The sequence below is a fragment of the Ceratotherium simum genome, chromosome 29 (genome assembly GCF_057802395.1).
Source record: "Ceratotherium simum simum isolate JZ-2026a chromosome 29, ASM5780239v1, whole genome shotgun sequence".
Lineage (NCBI taxonomy): Eukaryota > Metazoa > Chordata > Mammalia > Perissodactyla > Rhinocerotidae > Ceratotherium > Ceratotherium simum.
The window spans coordinates 29,710,246-29,730,494 of record NC_141928.1 but is presented as its reverse complement, the minus strand read 5'-3'; the positions used below and the strand labels follow the sequence as shown (position 1 = coordinate 29,730,494).

Genomic DNA, 20,249 nt, shown 5'->3' with positions numbered 1-20,249 from the left:
GCACACGCACACTTTCTCACTGCTGTTGAACCTTTCCCTGGGCTTCCCCTCTTACTGTTTCTCCTGTGAAAGATAATAAAAATATGTGCCTTTGACCACATATTTCTTTCCAAATACAAATTCCCTGAAAATCAATTTAAAAAGCAGTTATTACAAATATGCCACTGGCCCATTTTCTGATATATTTTATTTATAATACTTTTTAAACTATAATACTAGGCAGTTAATTTGCATAACATTTATTACACTTTGGCTTAAATGACACAAAAAGCATGTCCACCAAACGTAGGAGTAGCTGCAGTTGTTTTTGGAGGGAATACCTGCTTTCCAGCTAAGCTTAGACACTTGGGCAATAGGAAGGGAGCTCACAGGGGACATGAATGGAATAAACTAAGTAGATAATTATGACTGTGACATTATACCCAATTAAATAAAATACATAAGACAATGGTGTGTTTTACCCAAAACATGTCAGAGAAAGCAGCTTACTGATTTCGTTTAGCATACCAGGTAGTCAATATAAGCCCCAAATTTGTCACAGCTTTGTTTGTACCAAAACTTTAAAAAATAAATCTGAATAATCAGCTTCAGGAAATTGGCACATAAGATGGATTTGTAAATGCAAATACCATGAGTGTGTATAGATATATATACATATACAAACACTGACAATATTTTCTGGCAGGGCATTTCCTACCTAAAGTTAAGTTTGCTCTAACTGAGGGGACTAAATTAGAACAAAAATTTATATCGTGAGCATGTGACTAATACAAAAAAAGAAGTAATGGTTCTTAAGGGATATTTCCATCAGCCTGGCATGGTTGGATGGATTAAATGCCCTTCTTCACATTGCATCTGTCATTAAACGTAATAATGACTCAGACAATTCTGACCCGTTGATTTTTTCCTTTATAGCATTCATAGTCTTATCATCATGTTATAATATAATTGGATAGGTTATAGATTCTTTTAGCATAATTTACATTCAGTCCTATTTTTTACCAGTGATCTGCTTCATTGGATTTGAGAAATATTTGACCTGAATAGTGTGGACAGTGATAACAAAATGGAATAACATATGTCAAGGCTTCTAGGATGGAGCTAGGAGGCCATTGAGGAAAGGGGACTTATGCACACACACCACGTCTCTGCCCAGATGGAAAGTAACTGTGCTTCACTGTTGTCATCTTAACCTTCTTTCAAGAAATATGCTTCCTCCCATAGATAAGAACTTTGTGCCTTGAAGATGGCCTTACTAACCAATCACGTATAGCCAAAAAGTAACAGTTGTTGCTGGCACTAATCACAGATCTTGCAGAGTAACTTGTGTAATTTATCTCTTTTTGCCTTTATATATTCGTACCTCCTTTGTCTTCCTCGGAGCACATTTTTGGGTTTCTACCTGAATCTGTGTCTCCAGAATTGCACTTCTAATTGCCCCAATAAATATCTGCTGTTTAAATTGTAGGGATTTTTCCTCAGTCGACAATAGCAATTTCCATTTTTAAAAAAACCTAAAAAAAGAGTTTTCTGCTAGTAAACACATTTCCATTGTGCCTGCCAAAACACCTGCATATTTTATCAAGTTTATTTAAATACCTAACTGTAACACACATGGTATTGAGTAAAGAAAGAATACTGGCTAAATGAGGTAAAACATTTGTAAATTTATTAGAATCCTAATTGTAGTTCTTGAGTAAAGGACTCTCATTAAGACCCCAGTGCCTTCTTATGATTAACTTTTCATGAGAAGCTGGCTAACAGTGGACCCCTGCTAGGAAACAGTAGCTATATATTCAGCATACTTAAGAGTAGTTATCTTTATTGACATCTCTCTAAACAAATATCTATGGAGAAATGACAGCAGAAGTACAAACATGGATTATGAGCCTAATATGGGTCCCTTGTTTCCAGATTGAGATTTGGTTGTAACATAATATTATAAACCCTACCTTCCCAAAATATTTAAATTTGCCTTATCTTTCTTCAGGTGTGTTCATCTTTTGCTACAGGCCCCAGACAATATGATGGAACGTTCTATGAATTTCGTACTTATTGCCTTAAACCTTCAACGATGAATGAGTTTATGGAAAATCTTAAGAAAAACATACATCTTCGGACAGCTCACTCTGAATTGGTTGGATTCTGGAGTGTAGAATTTGGAGGCAGAATGAATAAAGTGTTTCATATTTGGCAGTACGGTATGATTTTTCCAGTTTAAGTGTTCAGTATAGAGTTTCATTCTGACACTTAGCTCTTGGATCTGTATTACTATAAATACATACAGGTTAAATTAAACTCTTAAAGCAAAACAACAAAAACAAAAAAACAATTTTGTGAATACTCCTCCCAGAGCCATATCTCTAACAACCTCTTGCTCAAAACCTTATGTTATCATAAATGGGAAAATGTGGCATCTCATATTTCAGATCATACAGCTGTGAACTAGACCTTAATTCTCAGAAAAATTATAGAATGGCTTATTGTAAAGATGACTTATGAAAAATTTAAACAGGGATTGCAAGAACCTGGGGGGTTAAGATCATAAAGGGAAAGTGGAATTATTGTTTCTAATTATTGAAACTACAGCTGGATATTAGCATTTTAGTAGAAACAATTCAAACAATTAGGGGCTTTACGGTAGTGGAGGTTGATGGGGATGTTAGTTAACTTCTAGGCCTCAACTCTGAGATTTAATAATTTGTGCACCCCAAGGTTTCAGGGAATTCGCTATCATTTTGATGCTCTAGGGAAGTAAAGTCAGAGGAATCAGAGTTCTCACCATATTGAAGCTGACTTGCTCCTGGCTTAGTAGACAAAGAACAGGTTACAGGAATCCCCAGAATGTTTGTTACCCCAGTGTGTAACCTTTGTGAAGTGCACGTCAGGACCTGATGATATCCAAAGAACTTTTAAGAATTTCAGTTAGTGTTCAGTCATCAGTGTCCAAAGTTAATAGTCATAAAATAGTTTAATATGAAGGGTACTCATTCTATACTAAACATGGCCATAGTTTTGGGGTTCTCCCTGTTGTAATAGAACACACCCCATTAAAACACAATTTATACTTTAATGTGTAACGAGTAGAATTATGTCCCAATGAAAAAATTACAAGTAAGGTCCTGATAGAACTTATTTAGCTCCAAGATAGATGTTATTCCTTACCCACAGCATAAACCATAGAAAATTCTTTTACCCTGAGTCTTATTTACTGACAGTAAATATGGCACTAGGCCCATATGTTAGTAAATGCTTTTACCTGTTTTGGTATCAAAGAGAAGAGAAATAGTACTAGGTAAAAAGAATGGGTGACAATAAGTAAGAGAATCAGCACTATTTCTCTGGAAGCTGTTTGTTCAAAGAGGCTGAAAAAGCAAATCTTAATTTCATTTGTGTTACATTTAATTCACGGTGTACCTGACCACCCCTCACCACCAAAGAGAAATTGCCTTTTTCTAAACTGGCACTGTAATTTAATTGCCTCAAATAAATTAATACAAATAGTTAACATATATTGAGTACCAACTAGGTAATTAATCGTCACAGCAACCTTGGAGGTACATGCTATATCATTATTCCCATTTCACAGAGTAAGAAACAGGCACAGACAGATTCAATAACTTACCTAATTTACACAACTACCTACCAAGTGGTAGAGCCTATAAAGCCCACGTATGACATTAGCATTTGTTGTTTATATTTCTACTCCCCTTCTACACCATGAGAAACTTGGGGACTGATGTCACATCTATTTATGTTGGTATCTCCACTAATATAATGCAGTGTCTTTATGTGGCCTCGAACATTTGCTGAATTGAATGAAATCCAAAAAAGGTACAGGTGATTTTAAATCAAAATTTGTATTTTTCTTCCTCCTTTTCTTCCCACAGATAATTTTGCTCATCGAACTGAAGTTCGGAAAGCCTTGGCCAAAGATAAGGAATGGCAAGAACAATTTATCATTCCAAATTGGGTTCTCGTTGATAAACAAGAGTTGGACATTACTTACCTGGTGCCATGGTGCAAATTAGAAAAACCTCCAAAAGAAGGTAAGTCCTTCCCTTTTAGTCAGTTTCAGTTTTAGTGGAGAAAATACTGAAGATTTTAAGCTATATAAACTAAAGTTCTATAGGAAAAAATAAAATAATCATTTGTTTTATATAGGAATATATTGTGATTATAGAGATGAAAATGAATTTGAGCTCTTTGCTTATAATTAAAACAAAGAGCACTGTACAATGAAGTGTTTTTTCAATTTGGAAAAGCGCTTAAAGTTTAGGTATGAATATAAAAAGTTGACATGGGAGTAAAGGTTGAGAAGTTGGAGATTTAGAGCAGGGAAACGTATAGGTAGGTGAAGGATAATGTATGAAATTTTGTCCTAGTTTAGTATTTTTTTTATGTAAATTACCTTAAAACATTTAAGTTAACCTTAAAACATTAAGTCTATCTTCTCTGGTAAGACTGTGTGGGGGGGAAATGAATTAACTTAAACTGTTAAACTGTATTACTGTAGTTTCTTTTTTGTTTTCCTCTTTCTTATTTCTCAGTTTGAAAATACTTACTAAAGATTTGTCTTCTTGCTATTTCACTTTCTTGCTGACCTAAAGAAATATCTACCTCAACCTAGTTTTAAACAAAGGTTAGATCTTAAAAAAACATAAACTAATTTAATTTTATTTTCCCCATACTCTCAACTTTATAGTGTATCTTAGATTACAAGAGATTTGAAAAGTCTTATTTGGATCCTTAGCCACCTAGCTCTCCCCTCAGCTTTCAGCACTATCTAAATGAACTAAGTGGCTTCTAGAACAGTATTGAATCTTGATTCTCTTCCTCTGTGTTGTTTATAATTCTTTAGTAACTTTGTACTTTTTTTCCTTTTATTTTTCACATCTACTTGTCCTCTAGTTTCTTTCTCTCTACCTGCCTCATACTGGTGACCAGAAGGTAAAACACTTTTGAAGTGTTTACCTGGATATTTAGGAACGATAAAACCATCTCCTTCAGTTGTTTTTTTTTGCCCCTCGAAACCTCAAACATCACTTTGAGTCCATTGTTTGCTTGTTGTTTCTTTTAGAAATGGAGTCCTATGGGGAAAATTATACAAACAAAAAAGTATTTCCTCTCAAAATTGGAAAGAAGGAGGAAATATAGGAGATCAGATAATACTTTTCTTACTTGTTTTTTACCTAAAAGTGTAGACTTGGGCTGCTCAGAAATCCTAATCCTATTATAAATTCTCAATATTTGTTTTATTGACAAATTTTATAGACAAAATATTCTAGATAATGGCTTACTATAGCTTTTTCTTTGTTTTGTATTATAAGCTTAACAGCTGACCCTTAAACATGGACAAGGACTTTTTCTACACATAAAAGCAAGGAAAAATAATGCATAGAATTCATAAATATGTATATGCATATGATCTTCCAAATCTGTGTATGTACATTAGGCGTCCACTAATCTGATTAGAAATTTCTTGAATATATTTTGTAAAATAATTATTTTTCTTCTTACTCTAGGAGTCTATGAACTGGCTACTTTTCAGATGAAACCAGGTGGGCCAGCTCTGTGGGGTGACCCATTTAAAAGGGCAGTTAATGCCCATGTCAATCTAGGCTACTCAAAACTAGTTGGAGTTTTCCACACAGAATATGGAGCACTCAACAGAGGTACCGTTGGCCATTTCTTCTCTGAAATTGCAAAGTATATTTGTGATCTACTAAGTTCCGTGGGTCAGTTTTTCTCTTTTTCATTATGGCATATATTTTAATTTTTAGTGCCAAATTTTTAGTGTTTTTGTAATTTTAAGGGTTGAAAAAACCTGTTTTATATCTTATTTATTTTGAATGTTAACACCTTATGAAGCCTTTTTCAAATGTTGAACTGCTGTTTTCCATGATACATCAAAATGATAAAATTAAAATACTGCAAGGTGGGCCGGCCCAGTGGCTTAGCAGTTGAGTGCGTGCGCTCCGCTACTGGTGGCCCCGGTTCGGATCCTGGGCGCGCACCAACGCACCACTTCTCCGGCCATGCTGAGTCCCCGCGTCCCACCTACAGCAACTAGAAGGATGTGCAACTATGACGTATAACTATCTACTGGGGCTTTGGGGGGAAAAAAAGGAGGAGGATTGGCAATAGATGTTAGCTCAGAGCTGGTCTTCCTCAGCAAAAGAGGAGGATTAGCACGGATGTTAGCTTAGGGCTGATCTCCCTCACAAAAAAAAAATAATAAATAAAATAAAATACTGCAAGGAGCCTATCTGATCTTTTCATTTTTTTTTTCCTATAAGTATACTTCTGTTGATTTTTTAATATAACATTACTTGGGATGGAGAGATTGTCTCTGAATGAAAAAGTAATACATATTTTTACAAATACTAAAAACATGGACATGCCCAAAAGGGGGGGGGTGACATTTCCCACTCCTTAGAGATAATACATATATGAATATGTATATGGTATATGAATGACATAGGAACAAAAAGACCAAAATGTTATTTTATTTATATATATATGTATATGCTAGAAATAATGGATATGCGTGATTAATAACGATTTCCTAACATTCACATACACGTCAGACAGATAGATAAGTATACATACTTTAATTTGTCTAATAAACACCTATTTGGGGCATTTAACTTTTTTTTTTTTTAAAGAGCAACAGTTTATTTTATTTTTATTTATTTATTTATTTTTCGTGAGGAAGATCAGCCCTGAGTTAACATCCATGCTAATCCTCCTCTTTTTGCTGAGGAAGACCAGCTCTGAGCTAACATCCACTGTCAATCCTCCTCCTTTTTTTCCCCAAAGCCCCAGTAGATAGTTGTATGTCATAGTTGCACATCCTTCTAGTTGCTGTATATGGGACGCGGCCTCAGTATGGCCGGAGTAGCAGTGCGTCGGTGCGCACCCAGATCCGAACCCGGGTCGCCAGTAGCGGAGCGCACGCACTTAACCACTAAGCCACAGGGCCGGCCCCAGGGCATTTAACTTTTCAAGTTGAAAGTTACTGCACTCAGAATTTTCAGAGAGTTTTTTGTGGCAAACTCTAAAAAATGAGTATAAAGTTCATCTGGAAGGATAAATGACTAAAAATAGCTAATAAAATATTTGAAAGACTCATTATATCCAATTGCCTCCTGAACTTCCCTCCTTGAATGTCCAGTAGACATCTCAGACCCAACATATTCAAAGCTGAGCTTCTGATCCTTACCCAGAAATTAATTTCTATTAATATATCCTAAGAAAAGAATCAGAATATACAGAAAAAGATATTTTCTAGTTGGAAAATATATGAACAGGAGAAAAATTATGAAAATTATTAGATGTCTATCTCACAGTATCTGCTAAAATAAAATTCAAATGGATTATAGATTTCAGTGGGGAAAAAAAGAAGTCATAGAATTACTAAAATAAAATATAAATGAATTTATTTAATAATATGGATGAGAACTATATTTCTAAGCCAGAAAGGAAATGAAGAAATGATAAAGGGAAAAAAAATCAATTGATGATTTTATTATAAAAGGGCTCAATCTTTCTGCTGCCCCAAAACACCATAAATGAAATTCAAAAGCAAAAAGGAAAAAAAAAAAACTTATGCACGGTAGACATATAGATGACTACTAAGTATATATTAAAGAAGACGTAGATTAAAACAATAATGAGATGCCTTTTCTCACTTGATAAAAACATATAAGTATAGTATTAGATAGGTTGGGAAAAATTAGTACTCTTATACTGTGTAGCGTTCATTGGCTTAATCTTTCTCCCCCAAAATTTGGAAATATAAATAAAGAGCCTTTTTTTTCAATTGTTTTTGCCAATACTCTAGGAGATATGCATAGGTGTGTTCAGTTATACAGGAAGGATATAAAATATGTAGTGGTCATTGGAATGATGAGATTAATGTTTATTAAGTCTCTCATAAATTTCTATAATGGACGTATATCAACTTTTATAAGCAAAAACTACTGAAAATGTGGGTGTACTTATTAATCTTAAATTCATTCTCAGCATAGGAGGAGAACAGTAATATGCTGAGTATACATCAGTACATCATTTCTGGAGTACAGCGTATAATATGTACACTGTACACATATAAGTATACTTAAGATATACTCTTTGGTCCTTTCAACTTGAATTTTAGGAGTTTATATTAAGGAAATAGTCAGATCTAGACTGCCTGGGTTTAAATCCCAGCTCCACCACTTGCTAACTTTGTGACTTTGAGTGAGTTACTTAACCTCTCTGTTCCTTATATTCCTCATCCATAAAATGATGATAATAACCTACCACCTAAGATTATTGTGAAGACTAAATGAGTTAATACATGCAAATTGCTTAGAACCCAGCTGGGTACATAGGAAGCACCCAAGAAATGTCAGTAGTAGTTGTCATTGACATTGTTATTATTATAGATATCATCTAAGTGCTGTTCTAAAGAAGTTTCTGTCAGCATTGTTTACAATAAGGAAACATTGCAAACAATGTGGTGTTACGCTGTGTATATAATATACTTGTAATACACAAATGGACATATACATCATACACATTGTGTATCTTATATGAGCATAAACATATATGCTGTGTGTATATAAACATGTAAACATATAAAAACACATACATACATATATACATATGGAAAAGATACACCAAAATAGAAAAGTGGTTATTTCAGGGTAGTAGGATTAGAAATGATTCCTGCTTTCTCTTTTTGTTTATCTGCATTTTCCAAAATTTATACAGCTAATATGTATTACATTGTAATTATTTAAAAAATTTTTTTAATAATTAAGTACAAGAACATTTATTTCAGTATTTTGTAGAATACTAAAATATTTTGAATAACATAAATAATCAATAATAAGGGGCTGGGATGAAATGTTGTTATATCCATAAGGAGGAATTCACATAGCCATTAAAATTTAATGTTATTGCCATAGAAAATACTTTGTTGATTTTAAAAATCTATTACAAGGCATAATATACAGTAAGACCCTAATTTGATTTTACTCGTATTTTCTAAAGGAAATACACTAAATATTACTAGAAGTTTTCTCTGGGTGGTTAAGATTATGCTACTTTTTATGTTCTTCTTTGTATCATCCAAATTTTCAGTAGCAAACATTTTTTTTTTAAATCTGGGTATTTTTAAATAAACTAAAATGTAGTAGGAAGTCATGAAACCTGGGTCTAGTCTTGATTGTGTCTTTATCTGTGTTACTTTACTCCACCTCTCCAGCCTTCTGCTTCTTCATCTATAAAACGAGTTTCATTATTTATAAATTTCTCTCTGAAATCTCTGACCCCTCTGAAATATTATTACTCACATATTTAGTTTTACTTTTCTGATACTCACTATTCTGATTTAAAGAGGGACAACGTTAAACGTTGTCTAACGTTTGTTGTTCTGATTTTTCTGTGTTTCTTATTTGAAGGAATGCCCTCATCTTAGAACCTATCTCTGTGTATTTCTGCAGTTCATGTTCTCTGGTGGCATGAGAGTGCGGACAGTCGTGCAGCGGGGAGACATCAGTCCCATGAGGATCCCAGAGTTGTGGCGGCGGGTAAGCGGTTTCACTAGGCATGAATTATTCTTAGAACAAATTTGATTCAGTCAGTAACTTCATATGCCTTCTTATGAAATGTCTTTTCCAGTTCGGGAGAGTGTCAATTACCTAGTGTCTCAGCAGAATATGCTTCTGATTCCTGAGTCATTTTCACCACTGAAATAGTTTTCCACTGAAATACGAAGCATTTCATTAACTGCCATAAGATATGTCTGCTAAAGGTGCTTAAATTCTCCCAAGAGATCCTCACTTTTATTTGAAGGAGGTGGTAAGTTAATCGCTATGTCTCTGCATTTTTAAAGCCATCTCTGTCCTTTGTCACGACCACCTCAGGAAATAGTTCTGTTCATTTTCCCCACGGTGTTTCAGTATCTATTATACAGTAGAAATAGTTGCCACTACTTCATGATCTTGATTTTTCATTTCTTTCAGAATATCTCTTATTCTCTATTTTGACAACCCTTTGCTTTATAGCATTTTCTTATATTCAAATGATGATTTTACATTTCTGTGCCTGACAATATTTTTTTTAAATTATTAATGTACAATGTCAGGGCCAGCCCTGTGGTGTAGTGGTTAAGTGCACCGCTTGTCAGGCCATGCTGTGGCAGCGTCCCACATAAAGTCGAGGAAGATGGGCATGGATGCCAGCCCAGGGCCAGTCTTCCTCAGCAAAAAGAGGAGGATTGGCATGGATGTTACCTCAGGGCTGATCTTCCTCACAAAAAAAAAATATATATATATATATAATGTCTATCTTTCCTTCATGTCTATTTCTGAGATTTAAAAAAATTTTCTGCCCAGTAAAGTTTATCTCATGATATTTCATGATATTTCATGATTCAAAGAATATTAGATCAAATATATTCCTTTACTTTGGGAAAGTACAGCATCACGTGTGTGAATATATTAATTATATTTTCACATTAATTATTAGTTGCTCTAACAGAAGTGGAAAATAATGTAATTAGGTCTGAGTGTTAAAAAAAACTTCAGAAGACCTGTTTTATATGCTGAAATGTGTTCATTTATAGTTAATTTTATTAATTTTTGTCCATTTTGAATCACTATTTAACTTAACTTTGGATCACTATTTAACATTTGGATCACTATTTAAGATACTTTGGACATGTGTTTGTTTTGAAGAGATCTTTACGGTTATGGAATGCTTGCCCTAATAAAAGCCTACATATCCATTCTGGTTTTTCCTTTTATTTGAGTTTTATATTTATATTTTCTCTGGAGCTTTTACTGTGTTGCTATAGGGTAGTGACACAGTAATAATTTACCAACTTTATTGTAAATATGTTAAGTTATATCAAGAAAATAGCATGATAGTAATCCCAGATGAGAGTTTCTTTAGTACTGCCACAAATAAGCTAGGATATTCCTTGAAACACTTTTAATTTTTATTTTAGTTGAGTGCCTCTGCCTTCCAAAACTAGGTTTGGTACTTCCAAGCTCTCTTCATAGTCAACGTTTACAGCTACATTATTCTACATTCCTAAAACATACTGTAAATGTAAAACAGTATATTATGAATTAGCTGTCTAAGGGAAATTTGGAAAACAGAAAGTACAGTATATAAGGCTCCTGACAGAAGAAATGTCTAAAGGATTAAACCACAAAAAAAATCAGGAAGGGTGAGATGGTGCTCACCTGCAGCCTATACTATTAACAGACAAGAAATGAATCCAGATAAAAGTTTTGTGTTCCACCTATTGTCATGTTTTCTGCTTCCTTTCAAAGCAAAACTCTGTAGAGTTGTGTAGATTCGCCACCTTCTCTTCCTTAGCTTTTACTCTTCCTTGAGTCCAATCCAGCGAGGCCTACATCCTTGTCAATCCACTGAAGTGACTGTTCTGAAGGTCACCGAGGACCTTGTCTTAGCAAATTCAACGGTCTTTCTCTGCCTTTACCTTGCTCATGTTCTCGGCAGTGTTGGACACAATTGACCGCTTCTGCCTTCCTGAAGCACTTGATTCTGAGCTTCAATATATAGTGTCATACGCTTAGATTCTCCTCCTCCTCACTGGCCAGTCCCTCTGTGTCCTTTGCTGGCTTCTCTTCTGAACGTGGTAGAGTCTCAGGGCTCAAGAATATTTCTTCACTCTCCGTAGGTAAGCTCAATAAACATAAGGAAACATTTAAATATCAACAGGGAACAATAACAAAGTTATGGTACACTCAAACACTGGATTATTGGACAGTAATTAAAATGAATGAACCAGCTCCTAACTACTCATTTTGTTACCCTTTGGCTTAGCCTCTTTGAGTTTCTTGTTCGCTGTGTTTGCTTTAATCTAAAATGGAAATATCAACTTCATGAACTGAAATGAAAGAGAATGAGAAAGGATTAAGTAAAAGATATAATATACACGACAGCTCCTGCTTGATATCAGGCACATTAGAATCTGATGTTCTCTTGTCTGTGAGATGGGTATCACTGACATTCTCTGAGAGAGAGAGCAATAAGAATGGGATATGTGATTTCAAAATTTTAAGTAAATATTAATTAAAACCTCTCAAAAAATGAGAAGGGCAGCTAAATAGGAATGAGGGAAAGATTAATCAGTCAAATGAAAGACCAGCTCTCATTAATGAGATAATCATAAAAGAGACTGGTAACATGGATCGACCAGCATGCCTCTTTCCAAGAAACATACAGGCTCAGGACCAACTGACAGTCAGTGAAAAATACTATGAAATAGGAATTGCACTGCCTCAGTATATTTTGTGCTAGTGGGAGCTTCAGATGATTTCAGAGGGCATGAAAACTGGGAACTATATTTTTTAGTCCTTAATGTCTTTATATGAAAAGAAAATTATCTTGAATATGAAGCTTACTTCTAGGAGTACATAGTATTAAGCTATTTTGTAAAGTCAACTTAGAATGTTTTTCAGAGGGAGTTTTAATCTGAGTAGTGCTGATTTCCCATAAACTATGTGTCTGTCAACCTTCATAAGGGATAGAGGGACAATTGAACTTAGGTCATAGAGTGTGTTTGCAAAGATCCTAGGCAATATCCTGAAAGACCTAACAAGAGGCAAAAGAGACACGAGGCCCTTGCATCTGGACACAGCTGACAAGCCCCTTATATTAACACTCTGGACCTCAATACATTATTAAGAATAAATGTAACAAATTATAAAGATGCTGCAAAAGTAACCAATGATGGTCAAGGAAACCTAGAGCAGATTAAAATGTGAATTAATTCCTCAGCTAGTAGGTATCTGGGACAACTTGTGGAGCTAAAGGAAAATACACTGGAGAACACTGGATAATAGGTGTTCATTAGAAAGAGGAGCTTCATGAAAAAAAAAGTCACAAACTAAGTGAATTTAAAGCTAGAAGATGTCTCAACTTATACCTAGTAAAGAAATCAGCCATATTTAGTACAAAAAATCTAAAACAAATAGCACAGGTCCAGAAAAATGTCTCCTGCAACATTTCTCTCTAACTCCAATTGGGAGGCACAAGGATTCTTCAAAGCAGTAGGCTTGCAAAGCCTATTTTGAGAAATAATTGCATTTATTAATAAGTTTTAAAATGTCATTGGCACTAGAATTCACTTTCCAATGCAAAACGTAAAGCCAATTAATATATCTGAAAAGGGATATATTGGATATATCTTAAACTCACATGTTCATATGTTTTAGTAATAGAAACAATTTGTTTTAGTAATACAAACATGAAACGAATCCATACTATATTTAATATTGAGCTGCTCACAAGTCTTTCCTGCTACTTATTTTAAGAAGACTAGAAGCAAAGATGCTGATATAGAAATATCAAGACGTGGGCAAGCTCAAGAAGAGGCATCCAGTCTTTCTCCTTCTCATAGTATTGAATTCACTGCTCATCACACCACAGGTGCTGAACAAATATTCACGGATATGAGTAGGAAACTTTTTTGGGGACACTGAATGAAAATTGAATTAGTATTTTATTACCAACTACTTTTATTAATAATAATAAAAATAAACCCATGAACATGATGATAATTCACCTTTATGAAATTTCTTTTCTCCAAAACATAATCTTGTATAATACACATCAAAAAAGGAACTGTAAGCTAACTCCACACTAAAAACCTATAGCTTAAATTACAGGAACTCAAAAATCACAACAAAAATAGACATGCACACAGTTTGAGACCTAATGAAGGAAAAGCTAGTTATACCACCACCTAGTGGCCTCAGAATACAGCACCAAGAGAGCACTTACCCAGGGGCATATCACCAAATTCGAGAATCTGGAGATCACATGCACAGCTACCGCCCTCCTACTCAGCTGGGCCAGCACTGGATCCACCTCTCCTCTTCCTTCTGCAGATTTGCATGAGCCTGACCTTTGGACAAAAGAAAGCGGGAACATCATCAAGTGGATTGTTGCCTTTGCCCCCCTCATATAATTTCCTCCACCCCTTAACTGATACCTATCTATGTGAGGTGTAAAAATGCACCTTCACACTCATCAGACTAAACGAGCAGTAATAAAAAAATTGGTCAGAGAAACCTCATACACTGTTACTAAGGGTATAAATTTATAAGGCAGTTTGGCACTATTTAGTAAAGATGAATATGTACATACTTTATGACCCAGCAATTCCACCTCTAGGTAAACACTCTAGAGCAGCGGTTCCTATCCTCCAGTACACAGATCCCCCAGGGGTCTATGCAGAGATTACCAGAGGGTCCAGTAACTGGGATGGGAAAAATCTCTATTGTCACCAACTTCTAACTGAAAATAAGCATTTCTTCTGAATATGAATGTAGGCAATAAATTACAATATTGTTAACAGGACCTGTGACTTTGTGACCAATAAATACCATCGATGTTGTCCAATTCCATTTAGAGTTGTTGCAAAAATATCAAAATTGCTTTTATGCTCATCACTACTTCAAAATTATGATAGCTGATAAATCCAACGATTCATCTTGTTATTTAGTTATTTAGTTATTCTTAATAAAGAAGCATGTCTATTTCTTTATCAAGAATTTACTTTTAAAAAACAACAAATGTTGAAGAGGTTGTAGAGAAACAAGAACCCTAATTCATTGCTGGTGGGAATGCAAACGAGTGCAGCCTCTATGGAAAACAGTATGGAGATTCCTCAAAAAATTAAAAATAGAAATACCATATGACCCAACTATCCCACAACTGGGTATTTATCCAGTGAACCTGAAATCAGCAACCCAAAGAGGCTTATGCACCCCTATGTTCATTGCAGCATTACTCACTATAGCCAAGAAGTGGAAGCAACCCAAGTGTCCCTCGACTGATGACTGGATAAAGATGATCTGCTATATGTATACAATGGAATACTTCTCATCCATAAAAAAAAGACAAAATCGCCCCATTTGCAACAACATGGATGGACCTGGAGGGTATTAGGTTAAGCGAAATAAGCCAGAGAGAGAAAGACAAACACCGCATGATTTCACTCATAAGTGGAAGATAAACTAACACATGGACAGAGAGAAGTGTTTGATGGTTACCAGGGGCAAGGGGCTTGCCAGGTCGGCATAAAGGGGGAAGGCATGCATTTGTACAGTGACTCACAAACAATCATGTAGAACTAAAATTTCACAATGTTATAAACTATTATATCAATAAACAAATTTAAAAAAGAATTTACTTTTATATTTTAATGACTGTAGCTCAATAAAATCTGTTTTCTATGTAACCCTATATATTTGCTAGGCATATAAAAACATTAGGGTTCCATAGACTCACAAGATTTCTCAAGGGTTTCATGGCACACAAAAGGTTAAGGATCCCTGCACTAGAGAAATTCTTCGTATGGAAATACCTATTAAAAATTTTAAAACATCTTTGTCCATAATAGTCAAATGGACAAATAAAGATATATCCATACAATGGAACAGCATAAGGCAGAGAAATGTATTAATTACTGTGACTCCATAAATATACATGATTTTAAAAACCTTATGTCAAAGCTAAGAATCAAGTAACAGAATAATAAAAATATTCCGTTTCCATTTCTAGAAAGTTCTAAAATATGCAAACCAAAACAATATATTGATTAGAGTTATATGCAAATATGGTTTTTAAAAAATGAATGCAATGATTAACACAAAATTCGGGATCATGGCTACTTGAGGGAGGTCGGGGAGGCTGTTGTAGGGAGGAGAATGTGACCAGAAGGGAATTGGGCTTCTAAATTACTGCCAATATTCTATTTCTTAAGCTTGGTGGCAGGGTGACAGGCATTCACTTTATTATACTTCTTTAAAAGTTTACCGATACATTACATACAGTTTTGTATGGATGATACATGTTTCCCATTTTACCTCCATAGATAGGCAACTTCAGTCCACCCAATCTAAAATAACTACCAGTTACTCTGTATCCCATTAGCCTATTTTAATAATCCAGATTTATCTAGCTTGGGACTATTTGTCCTTTGGACTACTTCTCAGAAATTTAGGATATACACAACAATTTTCAAAATACTTACACTATGTATCTTTTAGGGACTTGAGTGATTTTCTTTTTAAAGTCAGAGAAAAACATTTCTTGTTAAATGCTGTTTAGAAGCTATTTTCCACCACAAATCTAAAACCACCTTAAAGATCACACATCTTGTAAAAACAAATGGTAAACGGAACTGGTTTTACAATCTGGCTTCAATCCCTGGATGTGCAACTTAGCAGCAGTGACCCTGAGAAAATTCTCTCTCAGAACTTCATCTTCCTCATTTGGAGATAAAACTGAACTCACAGAGTTTTGAGGATAATTAGAACCTGTGAGAAAGGGAATAGGAGATTGTCTAGGCACCTAGCAGCACTTAACCAACCTTTTCCCTCTCTACGTTGCAGCCATAAGTTTTGCTCTTCACTATCTGTTAAGTATTTTCATCTTGGAAGTTCTCCCTACCTTTCTGCTGACTAGATGCAGTTGATGAGGGGGCTCTATGGATGGCAAAGCCACAGGGTAGAAGAAGCCTGGGTCCTTAATCCACCCACTTTGGATTCTTAAGGAACAAGAAATAAGATCCTGTTACGTTTGAGACGTTATACATTTTGGTGTCATTTGTTACAGCAGTTTAGCCTATCCTGTTTAATATACAGTATTCTTGAAAGGTTGAACCACATTGAGGAATACCAGATGCAGCTGTAGGGGTCAGAACCAGTCATAAACAAATAAATTGAATGGCTACCTACCAAATACCGAGATATCCAGCCTCCTTCCCTTCTCAGCTACAGGAGCCTGTCAAAAATGCTTCTTAATCCACAAATGGGACCCTGGAAGTTTCCTCACAGGGCTAACTGACGAGACTAGAGAAATGACTTACAGACGATAACAGATGGGGCTACATCCTCTGAATGAAACAGCGTACTCAGAAAACCGTACAGTGAAGCCCACTATTTGACAGGCCCCACTCATACTCAAAGAGCCGACAAATTTTTCTGTCTCATTCCAAAATATGAGCTGATAGCCAAGATCACAAACACAAAAATATTTTAGGAAAAACACAAGTACCAAGGCAGGAAACGAAACAAATATTAGAAAACATAATACAATTTGAAAACAGAGATAATACAGGAACAATAAAAAATAAACACCTGTAATTAATGTCCCCAGAGAGATAGAGATATTAAACCCATGAAACAAAAAGAGGATATTATTTCTGAAAAGAGACAGAAATAAAGAAATATTCTGGGAAAGGGATAAAAAAGGAGCCCTGGAAATAAATGCTGTGAAAGTAGAAGTTTAAAATTCAATAGATGAGTTAGAAGATAAAAATGTGGTACTTTACCCTAAAAAACCTAGACTAAAAAAGTAGAGATGTAACATAGCAGAATAAAAAAAATTAGAAGATCAAGTGGAGGCATAATGTTTGAATAACAGAAGTTCCAGAGATCAACAAGGGAAGAAAAAATCCAAGAAACACAAAAATTTTTCAGGATTGAAGAGTGTCCACATTATGAGGGTACACTATGGGATGAAAAACAAAAACCTACTCCAAGGCACATTATTGTGAAATTTCAGAGCACCGGGGACAAAGAGAAAAACATAAAAGATTGCAAAGAGAGAGAGAGAAACAAGTCACATACAAAGAATCAGCATTCAGAATGGCGTGAATTTCTCACTAGAAGCTATAAGCTTTGGAGAATTACCTTTAAAAATATGAGGAAAAATTATTTCCAATGTAGAATTTTATACCTACCCAAAATATGAATCAAGAGGCTTGGTAGAATAAAACATTTTTAGAGGTAGAAGTCTCAAAAGTTTAGTTCCACCTTTGTCACGTTTTCTGCTTCTCTTCCAAGAACAACTCTCTGTGGCGTTGTGTATGTTCACAATCTTCCCTTCCTTACCTCTTACTCTTCTCTGAACCCAATCCAGCGAGGCCTACATCCTTGTCAGTCCACTGAAGTGACTCTTCTGAAGGTCACTGAGGACGTTGTCTTAGCAAATTCAACGGTCTTTCCCTGCCTTTACCTTGCTCATGTTCTCGGCAGTGTTGGACACAGTTGACCGCTTCTGCCTTCCTGAAGCACTTGATTCTGAGCTTCAATATATAGTGTCATACGCTTAGATTCTCCTCCTCCTCACTGGCCAGTCCCTCTGTGTCCTTTGCTGGCTTCTCTTCTAAATGTGGTAGGGTCTCAAGGCTCAAGAATATTCTCTATCTTCACACTCCCTGGGTAAGCTCATTCGGTCCTAAGGTGATGATTCGCACATCACACAAACTGATGATTCACACATATTTATCTTCCCGTCACTGCCCCTGAGCTCCAGAGAGAAATACTGCCTTTTTAACACAACCATCTACCTAGTCTGGTCACAGACTTGAAGTCGTCTTGATAGCTCTCTTTCCCTCAATCCCCACATGCAGCCTGTCAGCCAATCCTGTTGGCTCTATCTCTAAAGTAGATCCTGAATGTTACTCCTCCTGCCTATGTCTGTTGCTACCACCCTCGCGCAATCCACCGTCTCTTTCTTAGCCTCTCTACTATCCTTTCTCCCCGTACAGCCAGCGTTCTTTCTGAAACAGGTTAGATCAAACCACTACCTTGTTTAAAACTCCCCAGTGGCTCCTCCTTGCACTAACAATAAAATCCAGATACCTTAACATGCCTACGAGGCCCTACAAGTGCTGGTGTCTGCCATCTCTGAGTCCATCCCCTACCACTGCAGAGACACTGGAATGCTCTTCCCCCTCCCCCAACTTGACAAGCTCTTCCCCGCTTGGGGCTTTTACACCAGGTGCTCTTTCTTCCAGGGATGTTCTTCTTGCCCACCTTCAAATGTTGGCTCTTACTCATTTATTCAGATCGGAGCTTAAAGGTGTCTCCTCAGACTGCTCCCCATCATTATCCCATTCCCATGTTCTGTTTTCTCCTTAGCACTTAGTGCTGTCTGAATTCATTACATTTGTTTGTCCACACATCCACTGTGATGTGAATATAATTTCTCCACTGAGATTTAAGTTCATTAGAGGAGGAATTCTGTCTTCTTCAACACTGTATCCCCAGGACCTAGAAAATATCAGACTCACAAGAGAGTTTAATAAATATTTGTTAAATTATTGCCGAACTGATTTTACGAGGACAATTTTAACTGATACCCAATTTCCCCAGAAAGAACTCTCTTCCAGTTACTGGCGGTGTAACTTGGGACAAGTTCCTTATCCTCTGAGCCACAGTTTACTCATATGTCAAATGGTACTGCTTACCTCATAGAGCAGGTATTAATTGAGGATTAAATGAAGTGCCTGACAAGACAGTACAACACTTGAAAAAGGTGGTTAATTTTCTCTTATACTTTTTCATATTTAAATATGAATTAGCATTCCAAAAGTTCCAGACATTTTTGAACCTGTAAATGTTTATATAGGCTTTTCTCTAGATAGAAGAATGTTTTAGTCAAGACTCATGGATAACTTATTGTCTAAATTATCTGCCTTTTCATTTTTCAGTAGTTCTTTTCTCTCCTTCAATTGTCATTTTCACAAAGAAACAGTTTTCTTTCATTTCATTGAAGTTGCTATAATGTGGACTTCAAGGGGGAAGGACAGAGTTGTGACACTGATACTGAGGGGTCAGCCAGGCTCACACGCAAGCCAAGATCCTTCACAAAAATTCAGAGCCCACCTCAGCAAAGGACTGCTCGCTACATGTCGTCACGGCTGTTCAGAAAGGGTCACAAGGAGAGCCATGACTCCACTGTGCTGCCTACGAGTGGCTGTTTGACAGGGGTTCTGCAAGTACCAAGAGAAGCAGACATTGTTTCTGAGACTTTGATTGCTAATTAGCTATGAAAAATAACATCCACGTCTCATCCTAGCACTACACCGTCTTGGATGTAGACTGCACAGCACTTTAGCGCTTTTTTTTTTCTTCTTCTCCCCACCCCCCACAAAGCCCCAGGCATGGTTGTATATCCTAATTGTAAGTCCTACTAGTTCTATGTGAGCCACTGCCACAGCATGGCTACTGACAGACAGATGGTGTGGTGCCACAACCAGGAAACAAACTAGCCGTTGAAGCAGAGAGCACAGATCTTTACCCACTAGACCATCAGGGCTGGCTCTGCACAGCAGTGTACAGGAGAATGTGAAGCCACCCCCCACATTAGTCTCAGTCTCATTTCTCCTGCCAGCTTTGCTACTTTCCCTGCATGCTCACACT

General features: G+C 36.0%; 1 protein-coding gene across 4 annotated transcripts in view; it reads left to right on the top strand.

Annotated features, from left to right (window-relative positions):
- The window catches only part of LOC101404878 (protein NipSnap homolog 3A-like), a 28,131-nt gene that overhangs the window by 1,297 nt on the left and 6,585 nt on the right, over positions 1-20,249 (top strand). Inside the window, exons 2-6 of one of the 4 annotated variants that reach the window (XR_015548969.1) lie at positions 1,991-2,201; positions 3,891-4,049; positions 5,526-5,675; positions 9,495-9,581; positions 9,673-9,852. Coding sequence is in view for 3 of the 4 variants with exons in the window: in XM_087419365.1 (XP_087275491.1) it covers positions 1,991-2,201; positions 3,891-4,049; positions 5,526-5,675; positions 9,495-9,581; positions 9,673-9,749 (684 nt within the window). In the remaining variant the exon portion in view is untranslated. Of the gene's footprint in view, positions 1-1,990; positions 2,202-3,890; positions 4,050-5,525; positions 5,676-9,494; positions 9,582-9,672; positions 10,801-20,249 lie in introns of those variants that run through there. The other 3 variants (XM_087419365.1, XM_087419367.1, XM_087419366.1) reach the window with 3 other exon arrangements.